The 27,605-nt window shown below is 27.0% G+C and overlaps 4 protein-coding genes across 4 annotated transcripts; 1 reads left to right on the forward strand and 3 right to left on the reverse strand.

The window, feature by feature from the left end:
- Window positions 1-1,333: 1,333 nt before the first annotated feature.
- LOC127287945 (probable methyltransferase-like protein 25) lies at window positions 1,334-7,190 on the reverse strand. The gene is made up of 4 exons (XM_051315102.1): window positions 6,618-7,190; window positions 2,299-2,653; window positions 1,945-2,042; window positions 1,334-1,645 (listed from the first exon to the last, which is right to left on the reverse strand). Exons 1-4 carry the CDS (start codon window positions 7,188-7,190, stop codon window positions 1,412-1,414), a joined length of 1,260 nt encoding a protein of 419 aa, XP_051171059.1. The 3' UTR covers window positions 1,334-1,411.
- A 26-nt stretch (window positions 7,191-7,216) lies between these two features.
- LOC127287957 (uncharacterized) lies at window positions 7,217-7,709 on the reverse strand. The gene has a single exon (XM_051315117.1). It carries the CDS (start codon window positions 7,607-7,609, stop codon window positions 7,217-7,219), a length of 393 nt encoding a protein of 130 aa, XP_051171074.1. The 5' UTR covers window positions 7,610-7,709.
- A 459-nt stretch (window positions 7,710-8,168) lies between these two features.
- On the forward strand, window positions 8,169-10,969 carry LOC127287960 (vacuolar ATPase assembly integral membrane protein VMA21 homolog). The gene is made up of 3 exons (XM_051315120.1): window positions 8,169-8,327; window positions 9,962-10,067; window positions 10,570-10,969. Exons 1-3 carry the CDS (start codon window positions 8,313-8,315, stop codon window positions 10,707-10,709), a joined length of 261 nt encoding a protein of 86 aa, XP_051171077.1. The 5' UTR covers window positions 8,169-8,312; the 3' UTR covers window positions 10,710-10,969.
- A 2,063-nt stretch (window positions 10,970-13,032) lies between these two features.
- LOC127287950 (phosphoribosyl pyrophosphate synthase-associated protein 2) lies at window positions 13,033-26,309 on the reverse strand. The gene is made up of 6 exons (XM_051315109.1): window positions 26,069-26,309; window positions 21,990-22,092; window positions 17,780-18,188; window positions 15,055-15,330; window positions 14,445-14,591; window positions 13,033-14,070 (listed from the first exon to the last, which is right to left on the reverse strand). Exons 2-6 carry the CDS (start codon window positions 22,064-22,066, stop codon window positions 13,912-13,914), a joined length of 1,068 nt encoding a protein of 355 aa, XP_051171066.1. The 5' UTR covers window positions 22,067-22,092; window positions 26,069-26,309; the 3' UTR covers window positions 13,033-13,911.
- Between the last annotated feature and the right edge of the window lie 1,296 nt (window positions 26,310-27,605).

Genomic DNA, 27,605 nt, shown 5'->3' on the forward strand with positions numbered 1-27,605 from the left:
TACATTTATTTAGGGTTGCTACGATTTCTCTCGAACAAAATTCCATGACTTTTTCAGGACTCAGTATGATATTTTTCCATACTCCACAAAAGTATGGTTTACATAAAAATAGTTATTAAATACAAAATTGATTAAAATACAGTAAAGTTTATTACTATAATACATATTTTTTAAAAATTAATTTACCAGTTTTTTTTAATAGTTTTTCGTTATTAACAATAAATTAATTAAAATTTGAACTTTTTTTTACAACTCATATTATTTCTTTCATAGGAATATTTAATTAACTTAATTTAGAATATTCGATCGTTGTAATAAGTGCAGTTTATTACAAATACCTATTTTTGTATATTTTTAAAAAATGAAAATTAAATTCTTATTAAGTTTTTAAATTCTCATTGACATGAGGAAATTTTCGATTTTTGCAATTATTTTTAAATATTTCTTAAGTAATTATATAATATTTCGATATCACGAATTCTCGTAAAATATTTGGTAAATTGAGCTGAAATTTTGTGGAGAAATCAAAAATAGTATAAAGAATCATCGTTATGTATCAGAATATTAATTTTCTATCAAGAAGTTTATTTTTAAAAAATTGCATATTTGAAGAAAATTCAATATGTCGACAATACGATTTTAGTCATTGTCACAAAATTTTAGCTCAATCTATCAAGTCTTTTGCTAAAAAACCTGCGGAGAATATTTTCATGTGAAATCACAACAATCACATGACCTCAATGAATTTTATGATTTAATTTGTTTTTCCATATACCAAATAAAATTCACTGACTTTTCCAGGTTTCCAGAAAGTGTAGCAATCCTGTTATTAAACATAAAATAAAATAAAATCGGTAAAGTACTCTAGGGAGATTAAAGCATTTTTTTCGAAATTTTTTATTTTTCCTTGACAAAGCTATGTAAATTGATCCGATTCATGTTCGCTACATTTTTCCTGTTATCTACACGTGAAAATACATACATGTACCAAATTTTAACCCTTTAGGACAAAAGGTGTGGCCGCAAAAAAAGAATTTCAAAATTTCAATATATTTTCTGTAAAATAAACCTAAGAACATTAAAAACAGTTTATTTCTTCAGAAGTAATTCAAACTTTTATGAAATATTGTTTTTCATAATCAAAAACTGGGTGGTCTCATAATTCTGACCGGTAGTTTAAACTGCGGTAAAGATTTTAGAAAGAGCCAATGGTAACTTTAAAAAAAATCACATAAATACAATTGCACTTCAGTGCGTTACTATGTATTGTCCCTTTAAGATAAATTTAATCAAAAATAAACAGTAGGTCAAAGGTAAAAGTAAGTACAGCAAATTTATGAATTTTATGCTTTTATTTTGAAAAAATTACAAAATTTTAAAAGGGAAAATCTTTAAAACACTTTTAATTTATTCATTTTGTTGCTATAATGGCATAATTTCTAGGTGATACTGCAGGATCAAACAGCTGAATAATTTTTGGTTTCAAAAAACCGCTACTTTGGTTTAAAAATGTTGCCATATCCAAAATAATCGCTGCTTCTACAACGGGAGCTAAATACATTCTTAACATGTTGAAAATTTCAAATTTCCATTGATCAGCAACATAAGTACAATACATTTGTTCCAAGCATTCTCTTGATGGTATCTGGAAGTGAACAATTTTATTATTGTAGAATGTACTAAAGGCGAAACAAAATATGTGATTAAAAAGAAATGGTAGCTGTGAAAAGTAGCGTTTATTATTTTCCCACAATAAAAGATTATAGTTTTGTTTTTTATAAAATTTTAGGATCTCGTATTTCTTTTATTGATCCCCCATGCATTATTGTTTACTGGAAAAATATGGCTTAAATCAATATCTATTGAAACATATATATTAATAAAGTCATAAAAAACTAGGGCAAAAGTTTTTAAAAAATGACAATAGAAAGCATAAATAAATACCTTTTCTATAGGTACGCCGACTTTAATTAAAGCCCACTTTGCATAATTGGGAAAATCACTTGAAGGACCACCACGGCCAACTTTGATATCATTGATTCCTGTGGAAGTAGAAAATTATTAGGAAAAATATTAAATAATGAAATTTCTTACTCATTTAAAATAAAACCTCTCTGTAATTCCACGAGACCACTTTTCAGAGCACATTCACCAAGTTACATGAAACTTGAATAACATTCTGTTTATTAGTATAAAGTATAAGAAAATCTACATTTTAGGTATCTTACGAAAAAAAAATTTTTCTTAAAAAATGAATCTCGTGGAATTTTACGTCTACTTTATTTTTAAAAATCAAACCTAAAGAACGAAGAAGAACTTGCAAAATTGTTCGATAAAATAACTTTTGAGACATCGGTTCAGTTTTACTGTTTATTCTTTCCAATGATTGTTGAGCAAGCATCCTTGCATTTCTGGAAAAATTTGGTTTCTTCGTAAATGAATTTGTAATTAAATGATAACAACATGGAACAATACACAGGCATTTTGTATCTTTTGAATAAATAAACGATTTACAAATAGAATGAGTTAAATTTCCACAAGTATGCAAGCCAACCAAGATCGCATTGTTTCTATCATTTCCATCAAGAAAATGGTCGTCAATCAAACTTGAATAATCTGTCACTTCATTAATAATTTCATTTATATAACAAACCTACGGAATAAAAATTAATGTTAGATGTTTAAAACTTTTCATATTTCCGAAAAAATATTACTCAGATAGTACATTTAATTGCAGTGAGCTTGCGGCAAGCTTATAATTTTTAAATCAAAGACAATTTAAACATATTAAAATATTTCTGAAATATATCTTATAAGTTTTTATTATTATTAGAAAACAATATGATTTTTCATCAAGTGTTATTAAATACATTTATTTTTCTTCAAAACTTTTTGATTTTTTTCAGATATGTATATAAAATGTTTGAATGCCCATATTTAGATTCTTTATTTTTTTTTTGAAATAATATAAATCTTTTGAAAAAAGCTATAGGGGAGAGTGACAAACAGTGGGACAGTTTAAACAGTAGGACACTTTAATTTTCTGAAAAACTACTTAAAGAAACTCGACCAAAATTTAAATGTAAACCATGTCCATCTCCAAAAATTTTAGCCACATTGATTCATTATTTACAAAGAAAATTAAAAAAAAAACTGTTTTTGACGTTCCAGAGTAAATTTTTTCTTAAAATACAATGCTGATTTTTTTTTGTATAGATAGGACAGTTTTAAAAAAAAGTGTAATTGTTACTTCGTTTACTCATGTTTTTAAGTATAATATCCAATAATTTAAAACATTTTACATTAAACACTGGGACAGGCAAAAATTTAAGTTTATGAAACGTGGATTTTGGCAACACTGATTATAAGTTGTGTCAGCTATACGCATGCGCATTTATACTTACACAGCGACTAAAAATGTGATTTTTTTATGCTAAAAAACAATAAAAAATTCAAAATTTATAATTAATAATTATTACAATTATTGTTAGACAACATTTAAAAAGTAACACTCGATAAGAGAACGACTATTCAAATTTTTCTCCAAATTATAAAATATAAAATATTATTAAATTATGAGTGTTTTGCAACATTTGTTAAAGTTATTTAATGCAAAATATATATATTTGCAAAGATTGAAGCAGAATATTATTATTGAAATAATTATTCGGTAGTTAATAATATGTGTCCCACTGTTTAACACAAACCTTCAAAACAAGAAAAATGTATCAAGTTTGAAAAACTTGAAATTTTTTTATTTAATCACAATATAATATGTGCATTGTGTAGAAAAGAGTTCAAACTTTATGGTAATACCAAAAAGTCTTCAAAAATATATAAAATTGACATATTAATATGTCTTTGAAAAAAAACTGTCCCACTGTTTGTCACTCTCCCCTACTTTTTTACAATTTCTAAAGAAATCAAATGCAAATGCAATATTTCAGAAAATCCTAGTTACTCCCTTTTTAAAAATATGCTAAGGAAGAACGTGCACAGGAATTGTTTTAAATAATTTGAATTGTATAACAAAATACCATACCAATCAGCCCAAGAACGTTAAAAAATATTAATTTTTTGCCAGAGAAATTTAAAAAAATAGAAAAACCCTGAAAATTGGGTTTTTCTTAGATATCTAATTGAAAACTGAACGTATTCTTATTTTCAAGGTGTCTTTTTTTTCAAAATTTCATTAGTTTTTAGAAAATAAAAAGGAAAAAATTTTAGTTTTCATAGTTTTTAGATTTAAATCGTTTTATAGTTATTGAAAAAATAGAGGTCGCATAATTCCCGACGGTAGTGTATCAGAAATTATTTTTAAATTCCAATTTGTATGCGGTGCAGGGTTCTTTCAACTTTTTGAAATTAATGCTGTTTAAAGTTGTGAATTTTTTTTCTGACAATATTGAGTATTTAAAACTGTAATATACTATGAGAAATTAAAAAACAATTAAAATTTTTTAAGGGGACTTTCTGGTTTACAATTGACAAAGAAGACATGTTTTAAAACTTTCATTGTAAAGAAAAGTATTAAAGAAATTGCAAAAATTCTTTTTGGACATATATATCGCATAAGTACATGGGAAATTGGGGTCCGATGAAATTTCTTGAAACTTCGTAATTTTGTAGATTTTGACCTCCTGAACAAAAAATGTTAATGACAAAATTTAAAAAAACTGGACATATTTTTTGTTATTTAAGTTTTAAATTTGAAAAAATGGTTAAATGGTTAAATAAAATTTTTTTTAATTTTAATAATTCACATTACTTTTTGGATCCCAAATTAAATAATAATATAATGTATGTATGTCTGTCCTTCTGTCCTAACTTGAAGTTGGCCTTTTCTGATTTCACGTGTTTTTTTGAATAGTAATCTTATGACGTGTCAAATTTTGACAATTCTTTTTCTCATTTTTGCCGAAGTTGTATAATTGTGTTTCCAAAAACGAAATTTTTTTAAAGTTGTATTCGTATACAAGATAGTAATTTGAAAAAAAATTATTTTTAAAAATTAATTTTTAAGGTACCAGGGGCCAACGAATACCTATTAAATATTAATTATAAAAACACAGGCCTCGAATCAACATAAAGACACAAAAAGTCGTTTTAGTCGATTTATATTTCAAAAAAAGTGGATTTGTTTTTTATTTTAACAGAAATATTTTAGATTTTTAAATAAAAATTTTTTTTTTAATAATAATCCTTTTCGAAGGGTTAAAGTTGAAATTTTTAGAAATAATTAAATTTCAAAAGATATTGTTAATTTTCAAACAATTATTAAATTTTACAGAACTAAAAATAATTTATCAAACAAGTTTTGGAAAACATTTTTTAAATTTAATTGAATTTTCAAAGATTTAAAATTGAGATTTTTGAAATTAATTGAAACTTTAAGTGTTTTGTAATTAAAATTTTAGATGATTTCACTAAAAATTTATTAGAAAATGCGGACAAAATACAATAATTTGAAAATCATTTTTAATTGAAAAATGGTTTCACATAGTTGAATTTTCAAAGAATATTATTAAAATAGTTAAAAATAATTGAATTTCCTTACAGTTATAATTGAAATTATCAAATTTCAAAAAAAAATTTTTCGATGGAAAATTTTAGAAATAATTAAATTTTAGATGCTCTTAAATTCAAATTATTGAAAATTCAATTAATTTTGAATTCAAATTTTTGAGAATAATTAAATTTTATTCGATTTTAAATTTGGAAAATAATTGAATTTCAGTTCATTTTGAATTGAAAATTTTGGGAAATAATTGAATTTTAATTGAAATTTTGGATAATAATTTAATTTAAGTTCATTTTTGATTGAAAATTTAGATAATTAATTTTGAATAGAAATTTTAGAAAATAATTGAATTTTATTTCATTTTAAATTGAAAATTTTGGATAATTATTGGATTTTTAATTGATTTTGAATTAAAATTTCGGGTAATAATTGAATTTTAGTTTATTTTGAATTGAAATTTTTAAAAAAATAATTCAATTTTATTGTGATATATTTTCTTTAAATTATAAACAATTGTTAAATTTCATAAAAATTTTAATTGAAAAATAATTTTGATATAATTGAATTTGTGATGTATTTCATTAAAATTATTAAAAATAATTAATTTAGTGAAGAATCGTTTTAGTTGAAAATTTGTTAAATAATTGAATTGAAGAAGATCTGAAGAAGATCTACATTTTATACTAAAAAAAATGTATTTTATTTAGATTTTTTTCAAATGTAAAGAATAATGTCTCATTTTATTAAAATAAGTCGATAAAAGTGGTATTTTTGAAAAAAGTCGGAAAAAGTCGTATAATCCGAGGCCTGTAAACATATAATTTCCATTATTATCATTTAATATGTAATAATATTCTAATAAATTAAATTATTATTGATAATATTAATCTTTAATTTCTTTATAACAAACAATTAAATACTCAATTTGGCGGGTTTAACTTTGCTAGTAATGCTATAAAAAAATGAACACCCCTTAACAACATTAGTTTCGATTATTTGAAATTTCATCGTCCCCTTCCCTTGAATCGTAGAGTTCCTCAAATTTGCCCTTTTGCTATTTGGATAGAAATATAAATAAATATAGCAATAAACTTACTTTAGGAAAAGATAAACCATATTTCTGATGTATTAAATTCTTTCGCTGCAATGCACTGTTATAATGTGATGTTGATGATTCAATTGCCAATGAAGGAATACCATAGATTTCAGATAAATACTGTGATAAATATGCTTTGCCAGATCCGGCGTCTATGATTAAATCAAAATCGGTCTTCATAAAGTGGGCAATCGTTTTTGAGAACATATCAATTTCATGCCACTTTTTGTTCTTCATGAAAAAAGATTCATGTTTTGAGGAAATATTTTTGGAATTTACACTTTTTGATAGCAATGATGTTAAATCTCGATAATTTATTACTTCAGGACAGTTGTTCAAGTTTAAGGATTGAGTTATATTTTTGAAATTGTTCAATTCTGAACTCAATTCAGTAACCCACCAATCAGTTTTTGGATCCTCTGCTGCAATTTTTTCAAATTCTAATTTCATTGGTAAAGATATAAACTTGTTCCATAGATTTTCGGTTAGAAAATCGACTAAATGACAGTTTATAAGATTGTCATATCTTTCCATTAAATCAAGTACATTTGTAAAATGTTCTTTGTAAGTCATTTTGCCAAAAAAATACTTATACAAATTCAAAAATTAAGTTTATCCTCTTCAAAAGATGCTAAATTACTTTTTGTCATGGAACAAAATTTATTAAAGTTGAATTTTATATTCTCAAAAGATTTAATAATTTCAGTTGAGCTGTTATTATAGACTGAGAAATTATTTATATTTGAAAGTAAGTTTTCTTTTTGGAGATCAACTTTTAAAAGTGTTGATTGACTGTGACTTTTCATTAGTTCACCTTTAAAAAATCCCAACTGTGTAGCCACTGAACTTGTTTTGTGATAACCAAGGTGATAACCTTGCAATAAATTATTTTTACCCTTTTTATACCCTTCTTCGTAATTGCTTTCTGCAGCTAAATTTTCTGTCATTAGCAAATTTTCAAAAACATTATTGACATCTGGTTCCTTGGACATTATGATGAAAAGCAAAATAATAATATTTCAATTCCCACAGCATAGGCAACAGAATGAGGCATGACGTAAGTAACAATGTAGAGGTGTCATGCTGATTCTACACTCACCGAAAACTGTGCGAGCGGTCCGCATATGCGTTACGTTTTTTATATATATAGATAATTATAGTTCGGCTGCAGTCCCATGGCAGCATTTTGCGTTGCGTTTTGTCACTAGACCCTGAGTGTAAACATAGCAAACATATATCTGCATCTCTTTTACACTCATGGTCTAGTGACAAAACGCAACGCAAAACGCTGCCATGGGACTGCAGCCTTAAATATGGGAAGCGTCACTGAAAAGCGGACCGCTCGCTCAGTTTTCGGTGAGTGTAGAATCAGCATGAACGTGAAACATGAGTTAGAAAAGGACAGATATATATTTGTATCCTTTTCTATTTCATGCATCTCGTTCGCGAACGACTTTCACGAAGCTACTGTGCGTTGGCCTTATGTCTACTACACTTTTGTCTCCTTTTCTAACTCACATGTTGTCATGGCAATACATGTGTAAGACAAGGACAAATAGAGGGAAGGCATCAATGATCACGAGTGTACTACGTTTATTGTTGAGTGTAAGGAAAGTGCAGGCATTTTAAATACTTTTCATAACAATAAATTTTGACAAAGAATTTGTATTTAATTTAAGGACGTTATTTGGAAATATGACAGAAGTAAAAGTTAGTATTTAAAGTGAGAGATATAAATGAAGTGAATAGTTTTTCAAACATATTTGTAATATTAAAATAAGTCTTATTGATTACACAAATAGATAATACAATTTTTATAAATCAATGGCTTTTTTTTATTCAAATAAAACATCGTTAAAAAAGTAGAAGAGCACTTTTTTTAAATTAAAAATTGGAAGCATACTATTTGAGTACCCTTCGGCTTTTTATTGAATATTTCTAATAACTTCCTCTCTTGGATAGCTGAAACGAAATCATAACCTTTAAGGACGTTTATCCACGGAAATGCAGACCTCCAGAAAAAATTTAAATAATTAAAATAATATTATTAATTGTACTTTCTGAAAGAGGAAATATCAATTTTAAAGAAAAAAATTTTAAATATAAAAAATTTATTTATTTATACAATTTGCATAGGATAAAAATTTTCTGTCACATCGCTTCTACAGAATTTTTAAAAAATCATTCGATTTCAATGTTCTAAAAATGTTTTAAGAACGTTTCTGGAACGAACATGGTTTTTTGCACACTGAGTTCTATTTGAAGAAAACTTTAGATTTTTTTAAAATGATTTGAATAAATTCTGTAGAAGAAATGTGACAGAAAATTTTTATCCTATGCAAATTGTATAAATAAATTTTTTTTTTCTTAAAAATTCATATTTCTTTTTTCAGAAAGTTTTTGTTATAATTTTCGAAGATCATTAACAAAAGCTTAGAAATAATAAAATCTATGTTTTATTTGAAGTTTATAAAATTATAAAATATAGAAAAATGTTGGACATTTTTTCAAAAGTTACTCAATTATTATTTCTTTTTAAAAAAAATGGACAACGAAATTATTATTTATGGGGTACTCCACGTAATATTTTCAATAAAAAATTTGGAATAATTTTTTTCAATTTTTATATGGAAAAAAGGAAATATGCATTACTTTATTTTTTTTATTAAATGAAAAGAATTCTTTGATTTTGTATTATTTATAGTAATCCATTTTACTTTTAAATATTACAATTTTATTAAAAATCCATTAAATAAAAGAAAATAGATGTGGATTTTATAGTAGATTTAATGTCGTTTGACATCGTGATATTAATTTTAACTTTAAAAATTGAAAAACTAATTTTTCCAAAATCAATGTTTCATAGACTTACACCATTTTTAAAATATTTTAAAATATATCTTAAATTTTGTAGATTTTGTATACCTATTTGCAGAATGGCATCTTTAATAGTTTAAAAGTTATTTAATCTGTAAAAAAGTGCAGGTCGAGTTTTTGTTAATTAAATAACAAACATTTCTACAAAATTCAAGTTATTCTATAATTTTTTCAATATTTGAAGTTAAAATTAATAGCATGATGTCAAGCGACATTAAAACTTACAAAATCCACACCTATTTTCCTTCGTTTGATAAATTTTTAATATAATTGTAATATTTATTAAAATTAATATTTCATTAATCATCTAACAAAAATTGAAAGTAGGTACTTTTATTTGAATTAATTGATTTATTTTAAATATATAGAATTTAATTTTTAAATTATCAAGTAAAACTGGGAATCATTTATTGATTAGGTTACTTCCATAAGATGTAAAACATTTAAACTCTATAAATTTTTTTCAGGAAATTCCAGAAGCACAGGTTTTTAAAACTGTGCTTTCATATTGTCTATTTATTATTGCATTACCAATAATATGTTTCTTCACGAGCAAAGTATTGATATTCAATAGTACGTATGATTTAAAATAATTATGTTTATAATTAAGTAATTTCGATATAGGCAATAATTTTTAAAGACGTTTTAATATTAAAATATTAAAATTCATATTATAATTTAAATATTATTTAATTTAACTTAATTGTTTTAGAAATATTATTTTCTGCACAATTTTTTTCAACATTTTTTTACACAAAAAAAATAAAGGAAACTAGAAATAAATCACTTGAAGCTTTTGGAATGGCAATTCGAAGATAGTTTCACTGATTTATCGAATTTCTCAATTTTTTTACTTTAATTAAGTGATAATTGTCATATATTTACATATTTTTTAATGTTTAATTTTCAATAGATTCTGAAACATTTAATTAATGGAAAAAAACCCAGTCAAATTGGAGGGTTGAATAAATCGAATTAAAAAATTACAATTTTAACGTCTTATACATATAACAAAAATAATACAAATACAAATCCATCATTGCTCTAAAGTTTAAATTAAATTATTTTTTTACAGGCCTCTTGGGGGTAAACAGTATAGCAAGTAATGTATATGCTGCTGGTGTTGCTATATTGGTTTTGCATGTGGCTCTAGGTTCATTTATTTACAGAACATATTTTGACTCGCCTACTAAGAGTCAAGCAAAAACAGATTAATCAAATTCTACTTTTTTTAAGTTCATATACATGTATTATATATTATGTATATACAAATATGACAACTTTTATAATAATATATATTATCAAGTATTTTAAAACTTCTAATTTTATTAAGAATGTAAAAATTTAATTCAAAATACTTGAAAATATATATGAAAACAAAAAAAAAGTTTTATATATATAAATTAGGTTTTTAAATTATTGTATTAAATAACTTTAATTAGACTAATATTTTTTAATAAAAATATTACCTTTTATCAATTGCCTCTTTTTTATTAATAAAAGTAATAAATATAATAATAAAATATAAAATAAATAATTATTTATTAAATTTTATGCATGAAGCAATTGCCTGTGTGTGTAGCAGGAGGACAAACCCGCAGACTTTTTGTTGCTGAAAGTAATAAAACGTGATTTGCGACAGGTCCTTATTTACATTAAAAAAATAATAAAAAATAATTTTTTGATTTTTCATTATATTGCAGCATTCAGAAGACTTTAATGCGTGTATACAACTAAGTTCCAAATAAATCCGTTTAAAATTGTCGAATTGTTGATTTGTGTTTAAAAATCTTAATTAAATTTGTAAATAAAAATTTCTGTTTTTCGTTTTTATAATCTAAAATATTTGTCGTACTAAAAAATGTTAAAGAAAAAAAAGATGCGCCTTTTTATTTTCCATAAGGTGGTAATTTTCAAAAACAAAATTTTGAATTCTAATTTTCTTTACTTTTTGAACTCGCCTTTGAGCGAGCAAACCGACCGGAGAACGAGTTATGACACTCCACGAGAAAATGGACGTTCATTTTTATAATTATGTAACATCAAAATAATTTCTATTGAATATTTTGAATTTAATGAAGACTTAAACATCAGTCGTTTGTATTAACCCACACAGCACCGAAAATTCATTGAAGGATTAAACGTTAACTTGGGAGTCAAAATGAGTTAAAATGTCCGCATGTTAGTAAATATTTAACGCGAAAATAATATTTTAAAATTTAAACAATTTTTTTCGGAACCCGCGGCGATTCAATACTCCCAAGTTAACGTTTAAACCTTCAATGAATCTTCGGGGAATTTTCGGTGCTGTGTGGGAAGCAATGAACCTATTTATGTATTTTCTATCCAAAAATCACTAGTATAATCTTTATAGCAGTGAACCGATTGAGCTCAAACTTGGCGTACATACGTATTTTCGCGAGTAGATTAAACGAAAATTATAGCGAACCCGATTGGAATTGAATTGCATATACATAGTTATATTCGAAAAACATAAAATTTCTGAAAAAAGCGTGTCCCCCCGTCTTAACTTTTACAGTTTTGGAGCTAAGAAGCTTATACTTGGGACACATTTAATTTCACGTGTACATTTCACGAAAAATGTATTGTGAAAAATATTATATGTCTCATTTGAAATTGACTTAAATATTGCTTCGATACAAAAACTCAAAATTTCTGAAAAAAAATCAAAATTCCTTTTTATCTTAACTTTAACAATTTTGAAACCATTATATATGTACATATTTACAAGCAAATTGAAAGAAATTTATAGGAAAATTATTTTTTTTAAACATATATAAACATTTAAATAATCGTTAACGGAACCCTAGGTAAGCGAGTGTAACTCGCACTTGACCAATTTTTTTCTTTATTTTCCCAAATTGGTAAAACTTAAGAAATAAGGATTATTTTAAGGAAAAGAGGCTTAACATTTTTTTGTCATTGAAAAATCTTTCAAAAAACGTCAAAAACTTAAATCCCTACCACTTTCATATTATATTCAACAATTCGACGCCTCCCGTCCATATAATCGTAACTCAAATGTCAGAACTATATAATCGTAACTCGGAGCTCAGTTCAATATGAACGTAGTTAAGTTTCAGAAGAATAAAATCGTATCTCAACGATCAATTCTATATAATCGTATCTCAAAATTTCATTCTATATAATCGTATCACAAAACTCAACGTAATTATTATAATTATTATTTAAGCTTTATTTTTATTTTATGAAAACTTAAATAATAATTATAATAATTACGTTGAGTTTTGGGATACGATTATATAGAATTGATCGTTGAGATACGATTTTATTCTTCTGAAAATTAACTATGTTCATATTGAACTCAGCTCCGAGTTCCGATTATATGGATGGGAGGCGTCGAATTTATTTAAAATTTGACAAAAAAGGTTAACTTATGAATTTGTATGTTCTTACTTTTTTTCTGAATAGGTATGTTATTGCGCTAACCCGAAGGTTTAAGGATTTGTACCCTATATAAGGGTCAGACAGGTTATAAAGTCACAACCAAATAAACTCAATTAAAACATATATATTCTTTTATTTGTATTTTGGCTCCATCTCCACTTGAGACGAAAATAAATAACTATATTTTCTAGTTTTTAACAATATGTGCCTTGGTTTGCTAAAATAAAAGGGACTTAAGGTCCAAAAAATCATTTTTCACTTTTATGGCGGAAGATTTTTTAAAAATTTATCCCTTTCGCTGGAAACTTATTATTTAGGGATTTTGTGGATGTCTGATTAAGAATTTAATGTTAGATTCGTAAACAGCGACACATAAAACCTCCTTTTAAGCGAAATTGATGACTTAAATAAACATCTTTTATTTAAAATTTTGAAAATATGTTTTATGTGACGCTCCACGAGAAAAGTGACCTTAAAAGCAAAAAGTTTTAGTTTATGTCTAATGATATTTTGAGCTTGATTAAATGTTCATTTGTAAATATGTAAAATCAAAATCAGTTTCTATTAAATATTTTGGATCTCATAAATACATAAACATCAGTGGTTTGTATTAAGAGTTGATCCTCTTTGTGTATTTTCAATCTAAAAATCACAAACATAACCTAAATTTTTTTGTCACTATAAGGCACTGACGCACCGGTCTCAATCGAGTAGATGACACAAAGGTTTCTTCGTGTTATTTTTAACAGACAAAGACACATATGCAAAAAAGTAACATTTTTTTAAAAAATATTTACACAGTTTACGGATGGTAATAAAAAGAAAAATCAGCATTATCGTCATTAACAAGTTTTGATTTTAAAATATAATCACAAACAGCTTAATTTTTCAAGGTAACATTTTTTTTTGAAAAGAGAATTGAAAGTGTAATGTGCTTACAAATGATACAACAGTAAATTCTTTTTATTTAAATATAATGACAAAAAGTTTAATCCTCCATGGTAACATTTTTAAAAAGATAAGACATAGACTCTTTATTGTGTATTCGACGAATTGCCTCCGCTAGTAAAATACTAATGTCTACAGTTTTTATTTTGTGACATTGCATTTTTTGTAGTTCATGAGGTATTGTATTGGTTACAACAACCTGAAAAAATGATGTTATGTTTATTTAAAAGTTAATATTTTTGATAATACTTTAAACCAAATTTCAATTATTAAAATTTGTGAAATTAATGTTACGGGGTGCAAAAATATTTCCCATTTCCATTTAACAGAGTTATAATTTTCATTTAACATAAATTTTAATTAACAGAATTTTTAAGTGAGAGAATTTATATTTCACCGAAACTCCATTTGACCGAATTTTCCCTTGTCCGAAATGTCATTTGATAGAACTGCTAACATGTCAAATTTCCATTTGGTAAAACTTTCATATATTCGAGGATACACGTGAACATATATGAAAGTTCTATCAAATGGATGAATAAAAATGTAATGATTTTATAAGTTTCTACAAACCTCATCGATTAGTGACTCTTCAATAAGCCTAGGAGCATCAGAACTGAGTAAACCATGAGTGGCTAAAATATAAATTTTATAGGCTCCACGTTCTTTAAGAACTTCTGCAGCAGCAACAAAGGATTGTACATCGTCTACCATATCTTCCTGAAAATTTTTTTTGATTTACTTATAATAAATCCCTTCTTAATAAATGAGAAATATTGTAAAACTTTAATAATAAAAAAACAATTTCCCTTTTATTTCTTAAGCCTAGACAGTACAACATAGCTGGCTCATACGTAGAAGCATATCTGGGGTAGAAAACCACCCCAAAATTGTTTTGTTGCTAAAATGTTCATATTTTAGGCAAAATAACTTTATTATATATAATTTTCTTCATTTTTTATAAGGAAGAAGATAGCGTTTTTTGTTTTTTGATAGGATCGAAAATATTGTCAAAAAATTACAAAAACCACAACAAAAAACATAAAATCTGCAAAAAATACTGAAATTTGAATTTTTTCTGGAGTAGTTTTTTACCGCAGATATGCTTTCTAGGGTTAAAATACATTAAGAGGAAATAGACCTGATTTAATCGTTATTATGAATATCTAAAAACATTACTTACTACCATAATTGCGATCTTTCCACTAACATCTCCAACAACATTTATGGGCGGCTTTTCTTTAGCAGGGTGAATTGGAACTCCCACACCAACTTCCATTGTTCTTAAAGATAATGAAGCAGGCGGAGAGTTACGTCCGTCATTCATGTCAGTGTCTGCTTCTCTTTGCTCACCGTGTATAACGGCAATTCCAAGTCTTAAGCGCTCTGCATAACTGGTTGCCTTTTTCGCGCTACCTGGATTTCTTGCTACGATGACCGAGTCACGATAGTCAGGTATCTAAAAACAATCATTACGTTTTACATGAAATTGAAGATAAATTTGAATTTTCATCAGATACAAAATATGTGAAATAAATAAAGTTAGGTCCAGACTTGAACCGTAAACTAACTAGGGATTTCTTAAATACTAATGGCGTAAGGTGAAACCGTAATTTTAGACTTTTTTCAAATTTATACTATGTGTGGTTGAAACCGAAAAGCAAACCTCGTATTTCCTTACTTTTTATTTTCTTATTTAAGATTCTGCCTTTTATTTTATTTTGTTTAAGTTCTTTGGATGCAACCAAACATTAGCGCAATTTAATAATACCAATAGATTCTCAGAGTAGGAGTGAGAAAAATCTGAAATACAAGTTGAGAGTGCTATTAAGCCTACTGGAGCAATTAAAACCAACAGCCTCTTTTCTAGAGCTGTTTTTATTTAAAAGAATTTTAATTTAATCCAATTTTAATATAACAGAATTCTCATTCAATCGAATTTTATGTTATTCATATTTTTAAATAACAGAAATTTCCATTCACAGAATTTTAAGTCGCCAAATTTTCATTTGTTTGAAATTACAAATGTCCGAACAAACAATCGACAGATAGATTTTGGCGCAATTTTTTAAAATTGTCCAATTAGAAATTATCAAGAAAATCGTGATTGATTAATTTAAAAAATTGCGCCAAAATCTTTTTGTCGATTGTTTGTTCGGCCATTTGTAATTTCGAACAAATGAAAATTCGGCGACTTAAAAATTGGAATTCCTCTCATTTAAAAATTCTAATCACATAAAATTTGATTGAATGAGAATTATGTTAAATGAAAATTCTTTTAAATAAAAAGTCATGTAAATTAAATGACTATAAAATAAAAATTCTGCCAAACAGAAATACGATAGTTAAAAATGTTGTTATGTAAAAATTCGTTTAATAAGAAAATCTGTCAAAGTTTAATTTAAAAATTGAAAATTCGTCTAAAAAATAATTATTTGGAATAAAATACTTTAAAATAAAAATTCTAATGAATGATTTTTATGGAAAATTCATGCACCCTTTGATACGTCATAACATTACAATTCAAAAAATACGTGAAATCAGTAAAGACCAACTTCAAATTAGGAAAGAAGGACAGACCAAGCATTTTATTATTATATAATTATTAGTTTTACAATTAAATAATAAATAAATTAAATGAAGGTGAGAATTTCGACGCTACGCGGGAGGTCACAGTACTCGCCTACCATTCAACTCACGAAGCATTCAAACTCGCGTACCGGTCAGAATTTTTCTCCAATGAACGCTAGGCGAGAATTTCGACGCTACGCGGGAACTCGATGTACTCTACCATTCAACACGCAAAGCATTCAAACTCGCGTACCGTTCAGAATTTGTCTCGAAAATTTCAGAGATTGTTCTTTCTACATATATCACAAACATAGGTTAAAAATTAAGATAACATCAATACTCAAGGTTAAACGACAGAATCATAGATTAAAATGAACATAACCTCAAAAATGAAGGACATGTCAAAAACCAAAGTTTTGAAGGAGTTGAGACAGGCATAACCTCAAACGCGAATGCTCCACGAAATTGGCGGAGTATTCGTGGAGCACGAGATCGAAATTGAAAATTTATCTAAAATGTATAAAAATGATGAATTTGATAATATAATTATTAAAATCAATAAGTTTTATGCATTTTAAGATGATTATTGTTGAATAATTATAAAATTTTTACGTTTTTATTAATTTCAATATATTGCATTTGATTGTCAACATTTGTCGATAAAATCAATAGAGTCGCGCTTTTTAGCAGGTAGGTGTCAGCACTCTTATTTTCTTTTCTTTAAATTTTTTCTATATTTCTTTTATCAAAAGCAAAATTATTTGTTCAACGGAAATATTAGTAAAATATGTATTATTTCTGTGTTAAATAAAACCAATGTAAAAAAACATTTTTAACAAATCTAAATTATTAACAGATGATTATTGAAAATTGAGGTTTCCGCACCCGACGACACAAGTTGGAGGGGGCTGCCTACCTACGCGGCATAGTATTTTTCTAAATAACATTTTATAATTAATTTTTGATTCTTAGTAATACTTAATAATCTTTTTTTAGCACAGAATTAGATGATCTTCCAAATAAAAAAAGAATTGACGGTTTATTTTCATTTCCTTAAATGTTATTAATTATTATTTAAATAATTTTTATTTTTAATTATTAATTAAACACCCGTTTATCCAAAATAGTTCATATAAGGCTAGTTGGATGCGGATTTTGATAAGCATTCTAATGGTATAGTTTATGTTCATATTAAAATATAAATAAATATAAATTTCTGCTGTTCAAATTTAAACAATTTATTAAATATAAATTTAATCAAAATTATATTTAATATTTTTGGTAAATTTAAATATGGGGTTGGCGTGCGAAGCGAAATATAAATGTTTATAACTCACCGATTCTTGAATATATTGTAACAAGAAAGGACTAGCTCTTAAGTTATCAACTGGGCAATCGAAAAATCCTTGAATTTCCTTTTGATGTAAATCCATGGTTATCACATGAGTTAATCCACTTTTACACATCATTTTTGCTAGTAATTTTGACACAATGCAACCGCGTTTACGCATTTTACATTGCTTGGAATATGGTAAATATGGAATTACACCAACAATGTTTTTTGCTGATGATGTTTTACACGCATAAGCCATGATAAGTAACTCCATAATATTGTTGTTAACATCTTTTGTTCCAGTTTGTATAATATATATATCCTTGCCTCTGACAGAATCGCCAATCTCAACCATGGTCTCCCGATTTGTTTTATAATAGACTGCACAACCCCCAGTTTTCACTCCTAAACGACTTAAGAAAAAAAAATAAAAATACTTTAATACACGGAGAGAAAAATCAAGCTTTTGTAGTATGGGAGCCCTCTATGTTAATTTTGTAGTATGCTGATGTCCCATGCGTTTAAAGGTAGAACTTTCATGCTACAAACGCTTTATTTTTCTCTCCGTGTATAAATACAAATTAACAAAGTTTAATCAAAAATAGAGATTAAAATTCATGTATTAAAAATTGCAAGGCGTCTAGCGAATTATTATTTTCAGATTCTCGCGGATTTCCCGGAATTTAAACTACATTTTTTCCGAGTTTGTTTTGCCGTGCAGAAATTGCCCTATTTACTCAAATTCAAATAAAAGCTAGCTTTGTAAAGGCCCTTGTCAGTTTTTTTACAAGTTTGGCATGCCCCGAAATTACTCGGTTCAGACACTTTTTTGTTGTTGTGACATAACCAATATAAAATGATAAATTATGCCTTTTGCCAGTTTTTCAACAAGTCATATTCTGTTTAGTAAACGTTCGTTTAATAAGAAATTCTTTTAATAAAATTTACAAAAATTAAAATTTTGCTATAAAATGTTATATTTATTAAAATTATTTGAAATGAAAATTTTAACTAATTTAATTTACAGGATATTCATGTGACTCGCATAGACTATGTTACATTGCCTTGCGATAATTGATGCTTTACAAGAGGAAATTAAACCTAATTTTTATAATTACAAAATACTTCAATATTCTCGGACTATTTTGAAATCCATCATTATTTTTTCAATATTTCTTTTGTGAATAAATTTATTTAACGTTCATCAGTTATTTTGTTTTTTCTTCCCTGTTCTTCTTTTTATTTTTGGTTCTTTAGAAATTATATCAACAAATTTTTTTTATAATTTTCGTTTTTATTTGTTTTTTGACGTTAGTTATTATAAATTACATATTTTTAATGATGAAATTTTATAAATGACACTTATAACTCATTATTAGATTTAATAAATTGTCACTAGGTCAAATGACCGTTTATTAACTTGGTACCAGTATATTTAAACCGTATACGTATCTCGTTATTCATATTGGTTTACACAAACGAGGTAGCAAATCTACGCAATTAAACTCTATACAAATGAATTCTACACAGCACACTCTACACAGGAAAACTCGATACAATACATTTAGGCAAGTGGTATTAATTCTACATAAATAAACTCTACACGAAAAAAAGAATAAAATATTCTAAAAATTGAGGCGATTTCACTTTCCCATATTTAAACTGTACAATTGTTAATTCTGTCAGTTAAATCGTACATTTAATATTGTATATTAAGAAATCACACCTAAAAATTAATATTAAAATAAATTCTAATGTGAAGAATTCAATTGTGTAGAATTTAATTGCGTAGAATTTTAAAATAATTTATTGAATCAAAATGTGTTTATTTGCGTAGAGTTTTCTGGTGTTCAATTTAACGACGTAATGTTAAAATTTAATTAAAACAGAAATAATAATAGCTACTAATGCGTAAAATTAATTTGTGTAGGATTTAACTGCGATGAATTAAATAAATTATAGGGTAAGTGTACCAGTTATCGATGGTGCACCAATTGTCGATGGTCGTAATTTTCCGAGGGGGAATTTACTAGTTAAAAACGTGTACACTTGACTACCGGTATTACACCTCATATTACCCTTATTACTAAGTTATTACACGTTATTACAGAGTATTACACATTATTACAGAGATATTACAGATTTTTTTGCGTTATTACAGCACCGTAATAACGCATTATTACACGTTATTACACAAGTATTACAGGAAGAGTGTACACTTGACTACCTGAGTAAATTCCCCCTCGTAATTTTCTTTTTCCGACAAATAGTATATTGTAGAAAATTTAATAACCAAAATAATTTGTAAATTAACCTTATATTTCCAATTACATATTTACCCCATTAAATTTCATATCGATGGCACTATAATAATTTTTTTTTTTTAATTATAATTCACTGCTGTCAAATTTACTCGATTCGATATTTTCTTAATACTTCAAGTTGATGAGAGTTGAATTTTAAAAATACAAATTAAATGTATTTCTAATTACTTTTTTCGTATTAAATTATTACTATAGCATTGTAGAAGAACTGTTTTAAGTTTTTATATAAATATATTTGTTAAAATAAATTTTTTATATTTTTTAAATCAAATCATCGGTATCTGGTTCCATATTTTATCTCAGGTCCATTTTTCGAGGTATTGACTCGAAATTCAGTTTTTTAGCTGATGTACCATTTGTCGATGCTTCAAACGAAAAAAAAATGCAAAATAAAATTGGTTAAGTTTTTGTTTTTTATAGGTTAGTTATTTTTTGTATAAACTATAAACTTACAGTTAAATAAGTAAAATTGTTTCATGCCAATGTTTCATAATATTTTTATTTAAAAAATAAATATTTATTTGATTTTGTAAATACTGGTAAAAGTTAATTCACTAATTGTCAGGTTATATGTTAAAAAAATTCAATACCATCGAGAATTGGAACCGAGCATCGAGAAATTGGTACACGACCATCGACAAATGGTGATTTTGCTCAATTTACATTTAAAAACAATTTTTCTCTAACACTATAATTTATTTTAGAAAAATAAATAGGAATATTAATCATTATTAATTTCTTCGTCCAACTGCACAAAATTCAAATTTTTAAGTACATTTACTCCTGAGAAAAAAAATATCAAAGTCACATGTTGTCTAAAATCATCGACAATTGGTACACCTACCCTATTAAATTAAATTTATCTAATTATAAAGTGTAGAATTTTTTCGTGTAGAGTTTATTTATGTAGAATTAATACCACTTGCCTAAATGTATTGCATAGGGTTTTCCTGTGTAGAATTCATTTGTGTAGAGTTTAATTGCGTAGAATCGTTACCACCCCCATATAATAAATGAATTAAAATAATAAATATTTAACCCCTAAAACAGTTTGTTCAAAAACGACAATACGATATATAAGTATCAATGTTAACAAAATTAAACTGATGAAAATACCAGTAAATAAAAGCACACTCCAGAATAAACTGAAATACACGTTAAATTGACGTTTGAAAATTTTCCCGCATGTAACGCCACCTCGGCCTATTCGAATTTTCTGGAATGCTGTTATATAGCGAATGGGGACATTGGTCCTGCAATTTACGCATAGAGTAAAATTTTCTTATTCTTACTTCGTGATTGTCCCATACCAGTTTTCCATCCCAGGCCCACGCCAGAATCATGGCTAACTAGCAAGTGTCATCCAAGGCCCAGGTCATACTTTCTGCACGGATTAATTTAAATATATCTGACACAGTATTCATGGAGTAGTATAAGGAGGCCAAACGACGTCCACAGTATTGTGAACCACTTTTTGATACTCGCTAAGTTCCATTCGGTTATACGTTATCTACCAATACTCAAATATAACTAGTACTATATTCTTGAAACTGGCATATTAAATATACAAATGATGATCTTGTGTAAATTTCAAATTTTTTCTGCAATATTTCTAGATTAAAATTTTCTGTGTCTTTAGAAAAGTTACCGGATCTATTTGCAAATTCCCGAAAATTGCCCGGATTAATATAGACACCCAAAAATTGAAATTAGACACAATTTTTTAAACACAGTGGCATAAGCAAATTTCAAACCGGATTGAATGGTATTTACTGTACTTAAAACCCGTCAATTTTAAAGCAGATCATTATTAAGCGGCATTTAGAATAAAAACAAATATAGTATTAACTAAAATAAAGTGAAATTTATTATTATCAAAATAAAACTTACTCAGCAATTAAATTAGCTAATTCGGGATGAGAGTTGCCTGTTATTATTACTACATCCGCTGCTATTGGCCTGTCCATATTTTAATATCTTGTGTTCAAAACAGCTGTTGACAAAAAAAAAATTCATTTTTTAACGCTAAATGTTAATGAGTTTTTGGTATTCGTAACATTATTTATAATAGATATTAAAAAAATTTTCATTTAATTTAATTTCTCTTTTATTTTTTCAAATCAATTTGACTTTTTTTAATTATGAGAAAAAATTCTAATAGATTCAATATCTTATTTAAGGGGGGAAACTCGTGTAAAAAAAATTTTTACAATTTTTTTTTGCTTTAAAAATTAGTTTACTATCTGTAGAATACGATCCTAGATTATTAATCTATAATTCGATGTATAAATAAATAAATGTCTTGTCAATAGAATCTTATTAATTGTCAGTAGCAAGCATTATTAGGAAGTGATAGTAAATCTTGCTTTAGTGCAAAAGATATTTTCGAACACATATCGTCTTCAAGGCAATAGTTAAAACACTGCTTTTTTAAATCGAAAACATTAAACGATCTAAAACTAAAGCCAATTGGATATTTTCAAGGTCAGATTCGCACTCTACGGCAAAAATCGGTGATTTCGAATTGCGTGCGATTTTTCAGGTATGATCCTTTTTAGCTCGAATTGCGTCCGGATTCATCTCTCTCTGTGTTTGAATTGCGTGCCGTTTCCACCCAAATCGCCTTCGAAGCTAGGCGCAAGGCGCTATTGCTGCTTTTATTCATTTATTTATTTAACAAATGACAAAGGATTATTGCATTACTGCTGCCAGTCCTAAGCCTAGACAGGGTTTCTACAAATTTCTCTTCGCGAAATTTCATGATTTTTCCATGATTTCCAGGTAATAAATGATAAAATTTTCATGATACTTTAAAACTCACTATAAATATAAATTATGACGCATTAAAATACTGAAAATGGGTATAATTTTCAACGAACGTGTAAATTCGAGTCTCAGATCATGGAATTGAAAAAATTCCATAAGATTTCTATAATTCCATGATCTAAATTGAATTTCCATGTTTTCCATGATTTGTAGAAACCCTGCTGGATAAGGCTAACGCAAAATAGCCTTGCAAAACGCAAACTGAGAATCTATTTTGCGTTGGCTTGTAGAGTGCGAAGGGAAATGTGTAACGTAAAATGATATATATATAGGACAACGACCACCGCACGCAATTCGACTATATTAGGGTTACCCATGGCACGCAATTCAACCTATACCTGCCATCCCTTGGTACGCAATTCAACCAAGCGCACGCAATTCGATATCAGCCGCAAAAATACTATAAGAATCGGTTATCATATTTTAGTCAACATGAAGTTGTTGAAATTTTGTCGGCCTGTGATTATTTCTTTAGTTTGTGAGAAATGATCGAGAGGGAAGTTTTCTTTTCTATTCACGGAAAAAAAAGAAATGCTTAAAGATGCTACCTGATGTTTGCTATGGGATCTATCAAAATAAGTAATCATAGCTAATTTTTTTGCTATGACAATGAAAAGTTTTCTACTCTCTAAATAGGAATCAGTGAAAAAGTCACTGGTCTCAAATCAGTCGCTAAATTCTAGCTATTTGAATCAGTGGTTTTCACTGACAATTAGTGACATTTCACTGGAGAATCAATTTGACTAAAAATCAGTGAAATGTTACTGATTTACATACAATGGTCATATTGATCTATAACAAAACTAAAATTTCGGAAAATTGTGTTCTTGTTTATTATTTTCGAGAAAATATCTTAAAACAGTTTTCGTAGAAAAATGCAAATATTTAATTTATTGTCATTTATTTTTTTTCATTATTTTAACTAAACAAAATTTTTGGCTGGTGTATTTCTTGACAATAATCAATTATACTAAAGAACAAAGTATTTCATTTTTTTGTTTTCGACTAAGTACTGTTGAAAATTTGATGAAATTTTAGTTTGGATGTAGATGGCGCTGCCTTACAAGGAACCACCATTAACGGTAGGTCAAAGTCGATGCAATTTTTATACAGAGCTTTAATGGGAAAATCGCATCGACTTTAACCTGCCCTTAAGACTCTGGAATTTGTCTAAGGAATTCTTTACATTTTTATAATCTTCCTTCTTTAAAAATATTGTATTTTTCATTAGTTAGATAACTGTAGTAATTTTCCTTAGACGGTCTTTCTGAATTTACTGTAGTTTTCTTTCAAATACTGCACTCGTTTTTAACAGATGATAAGAAACTTTTACAATTTTTTGGTTACAAATGATGGTCTTACTGTTTTACTATAAGATTTAGTAATTTTTTCAAAAAAAAATATAGAGGTAAATGTAATACTTTTAGATATTTTTAAAAAAAAACTTAGTAATTTGTTACACATTTCTATACTAATACTAAAAATAATAAATATTACAAAAAAGTACCGTCAATAATTTATTTGAATAATTTTTAGCAAAAAATTTTTTACAAATACTTCAAATATATACAAAAACAACGCAAAAAGCTGGAAGGTCTAAGTTATATTTTTCTTTCTTAAAAAAATTCTACTTTTAGGCCTCCTAAAGTAATTAAAGTTTCCTTAATTAAAGTTTTGAAAATTTGTCTTAGTTGGATTCTAAAGTATTCGAAATAAATTTTCTTTATAATATTCTTATAGAATTATTTTTATTCAGGAATTAATATTTGAATTTAATATTTAATAACAGTTATGTAAGGTATTGTCTTATGTAAAATTAAATTTTTTTGCAATTATTTTTTTCCTCCTTAAAAAAATTTATTTACTATTTCTCAAAATCCTAAGTCCGAAAGAAAAACCTAAAGGCTCCAAAGAATTCATCAAAGTGATGCGCGCAATATGTACCGAGAGCCCACGCATATAATTGCCTGTAACTTTATTTCTGAGCTAATACAATTTGTGAAGAATGGTGTCATTTGTAATGATAGTAGAAAAATAAATATTTTTAGTTTTTTGTAATAAATTCTTTTGACAAACAGGTCGTTTACATATGAGGCTCCCCCCTTAAAGCGAAATATTTAATTTATTAACTAATTAATTTTAATTAAAATAAAAAAATCGACTTTTTTTGAATGTATATCAACTGAAACGACTTTTTTGCGCCTTAAAGTCGATTCGAAGCTTGAGTAAGCTAAAAATTGTTTATGAAAGAATATCCCTTTGCCTCAGAAGTTTTCAAGTTGCGTGATTCTCATGACGGCGAGAAGCTGGACGGTGTTGAGAATCATATTTAAAAAATTTTTTTAGTTTTTTTACTCGCATGAAGATACCAATTATAATACATATAAAATGACTGATAAGGATATATTTTATTGACTTTTCGGATGAATATAAATATATAAGTGAAAGAAAAGTGAACTCTCCGTTTTCTAAATTGCCATAGCAACGTATCCTTGACTTTTATTCGTCAACCTCTTCAGTCGCTGTTTACTGTATTTTTTTCCACTGCTATATTTATTAAGTATTTTTATATAAAAAAAATTATGAGACTTAAAATTTGCAGAACAATTTATCAAAATTTGTTTGAAATATTTAACAAAAATTATAGTGAACAATCCAAAGAATTTATTAGATATATTGGACATTAAAAAATAAAGAAAACATTTTTAATTCAGATAATTTTAAAAATGTTTTTTCACCTAAAAATTTTAAATAGAAAAACATTTTTAATTACCGAAAATTACGCACGTTCATTTTCAAAAACAAAAAAAAACTGAATTAGTCACTTTTTAGAAACGACTCTGTATAAATTCCAATAAAATAAGATTATTATTTAAAATTTGTCAAATTAAAATCATTAATTGTTTCTATAAAAAGCATTGTTATTTTGACAAACGTGGAAATATCAATACATTGCCATGCAATAACATTGATAAGAAATAACTTTATCATATAAATTAACAACCATAAGTGATTTTTGTCTGACAATTTATTTTACTTCTTGTTTCTATTAATTATTCAATAAAAATGCTGATGTCACTTGTTAATCTTTCTAAACACAGTTCTATATTAAATTAGTGTAAATAATCTATACACATACTTACAAGTATCGCAAGAAAGTAATTTTTAGAAAACGTCGGTGTTTAAATAGATGTTAAAGTAATTTTCTAAACACTCTTTTAAGTAACAATTTTTCGTGAAATTATTTGTGACTGATGTCTCTCTTTTACAACCGTACCGCAATTTATTGACATACGGTCTACGAGATTGTTGACATTTTAACAAACCAAACCACAATGTATATAGTGGAGATCTTAATCTGATCAGGGATGGATCACGATTGTGCAGGTTAAAGCTGCCAACGACCGTCATCCAACTACGCATGCGCTTCTATATAATGGAGGTTCTACAATAAGGCCTGAGCAGAATAGAAACGTAAACGGAATCGTAACCGCAACCGGAATAATGAGATGTAGAAGGACAAACAATATGTCTATCCTTCTCTAACTCATTCTTCCGTTTACGTTTGCAATTACGATCCGGTTACGTTTCTATTCTGCTCAGGCCTTTAGGTGCAAAAGCAAGTGCAAATGCATATCCCCTTCTCTGACGCATTCTTTCGTTTCCGTTGACGATTGTGTTCCCGTTCAAGAATCTATTCTGCTTAGGCCTTTAGGTAGTTCAAGTTGGGTGGGGGAAAATCCAAGATGGCGATTTGCTGGTACACAACTTTACATTAGAAGTATATGGGAGACACTTGCTTTTCACCGAACGGTCAATACGTCGAACAGATAAAATGTCGAATTGACAAACTGTCGAAAAGCCAATACATCGAACAGACAAAATGTCGAAAAGCCAATACGTCGAACGGTAAAAATGTTGAAAAGCCAAGACGTCGAACAGTCAATACATCGAACGGACAAAATATCGAAAAGCCAAAACATCGAACAGCCAATACGTCGAACGGACAAAATGTCGAAAAATTTTATTGACTTAACTATAATTATAATAAAATTTTTCGACATTTTGACCGTTCGACGTATTGGCTTTTCGACATTTTGCCTGTTCGACAACTTGCCATTCGACATTTTGTCTGTTCGACGTATTGACCGTTCGGTGAAAAGCAAGCGTCTTGTATATGGGATAAAATCTATTTATTTAATTATCTCGCTCAAATGAAATTTTCAATCATATGTATATTACGATTTTACTTTTTATTTTTAAAGAACTATTTAATGCAATAATAAAAAACGATTTAATTTTAAAAAAAATTTTTATTGCATTAAATAGTTTTTAAAAAATAGAAAATAAAATCCTTATATTCTTAGGTTCAAAAAATTTAATTTAAGCGAGCTATTTAAAAAACGGCCTTAGGCCGTTTCCCAATTGAGGTTTTTAGCACATTGTTGAGTGTATACTCGGGAAGTTTACAGCGTCCTTTTGGGTGTTTTCGGGAGTTGCTGACAGTATATTTCTTCTTCTTCTTAATGACTTGAGGCACAGCCAACTGTCAGAACAATAAACTTAGAAGACGAAAAAGTTCTAGAATACACTATATGCTACACTGTTGGTAATACAGGTTAGACAAAATCCAGCTTATTGGAAATTGAGATTGAATCAAATATATTGTTCGCTTGGAAA

Source organism: Leptopilina boulardi, unplaced genomic scaffold (genome assembly GCF_019393585.1).
Source record: "Leptopilina boulardi isolate dan_hultmark-lab unplaced genomic scaffold, ZJU_Lbou_2.1 LbouV2_377, whole genome shotgun sequence".
Taxonomy (NCBI): domain Eukaryota; kingdom Metazoa; phylum Arthropoda; class Insecta; order Hymenoptera; family Figitidae; genus Leptopilina; species Leptopilina boulardi.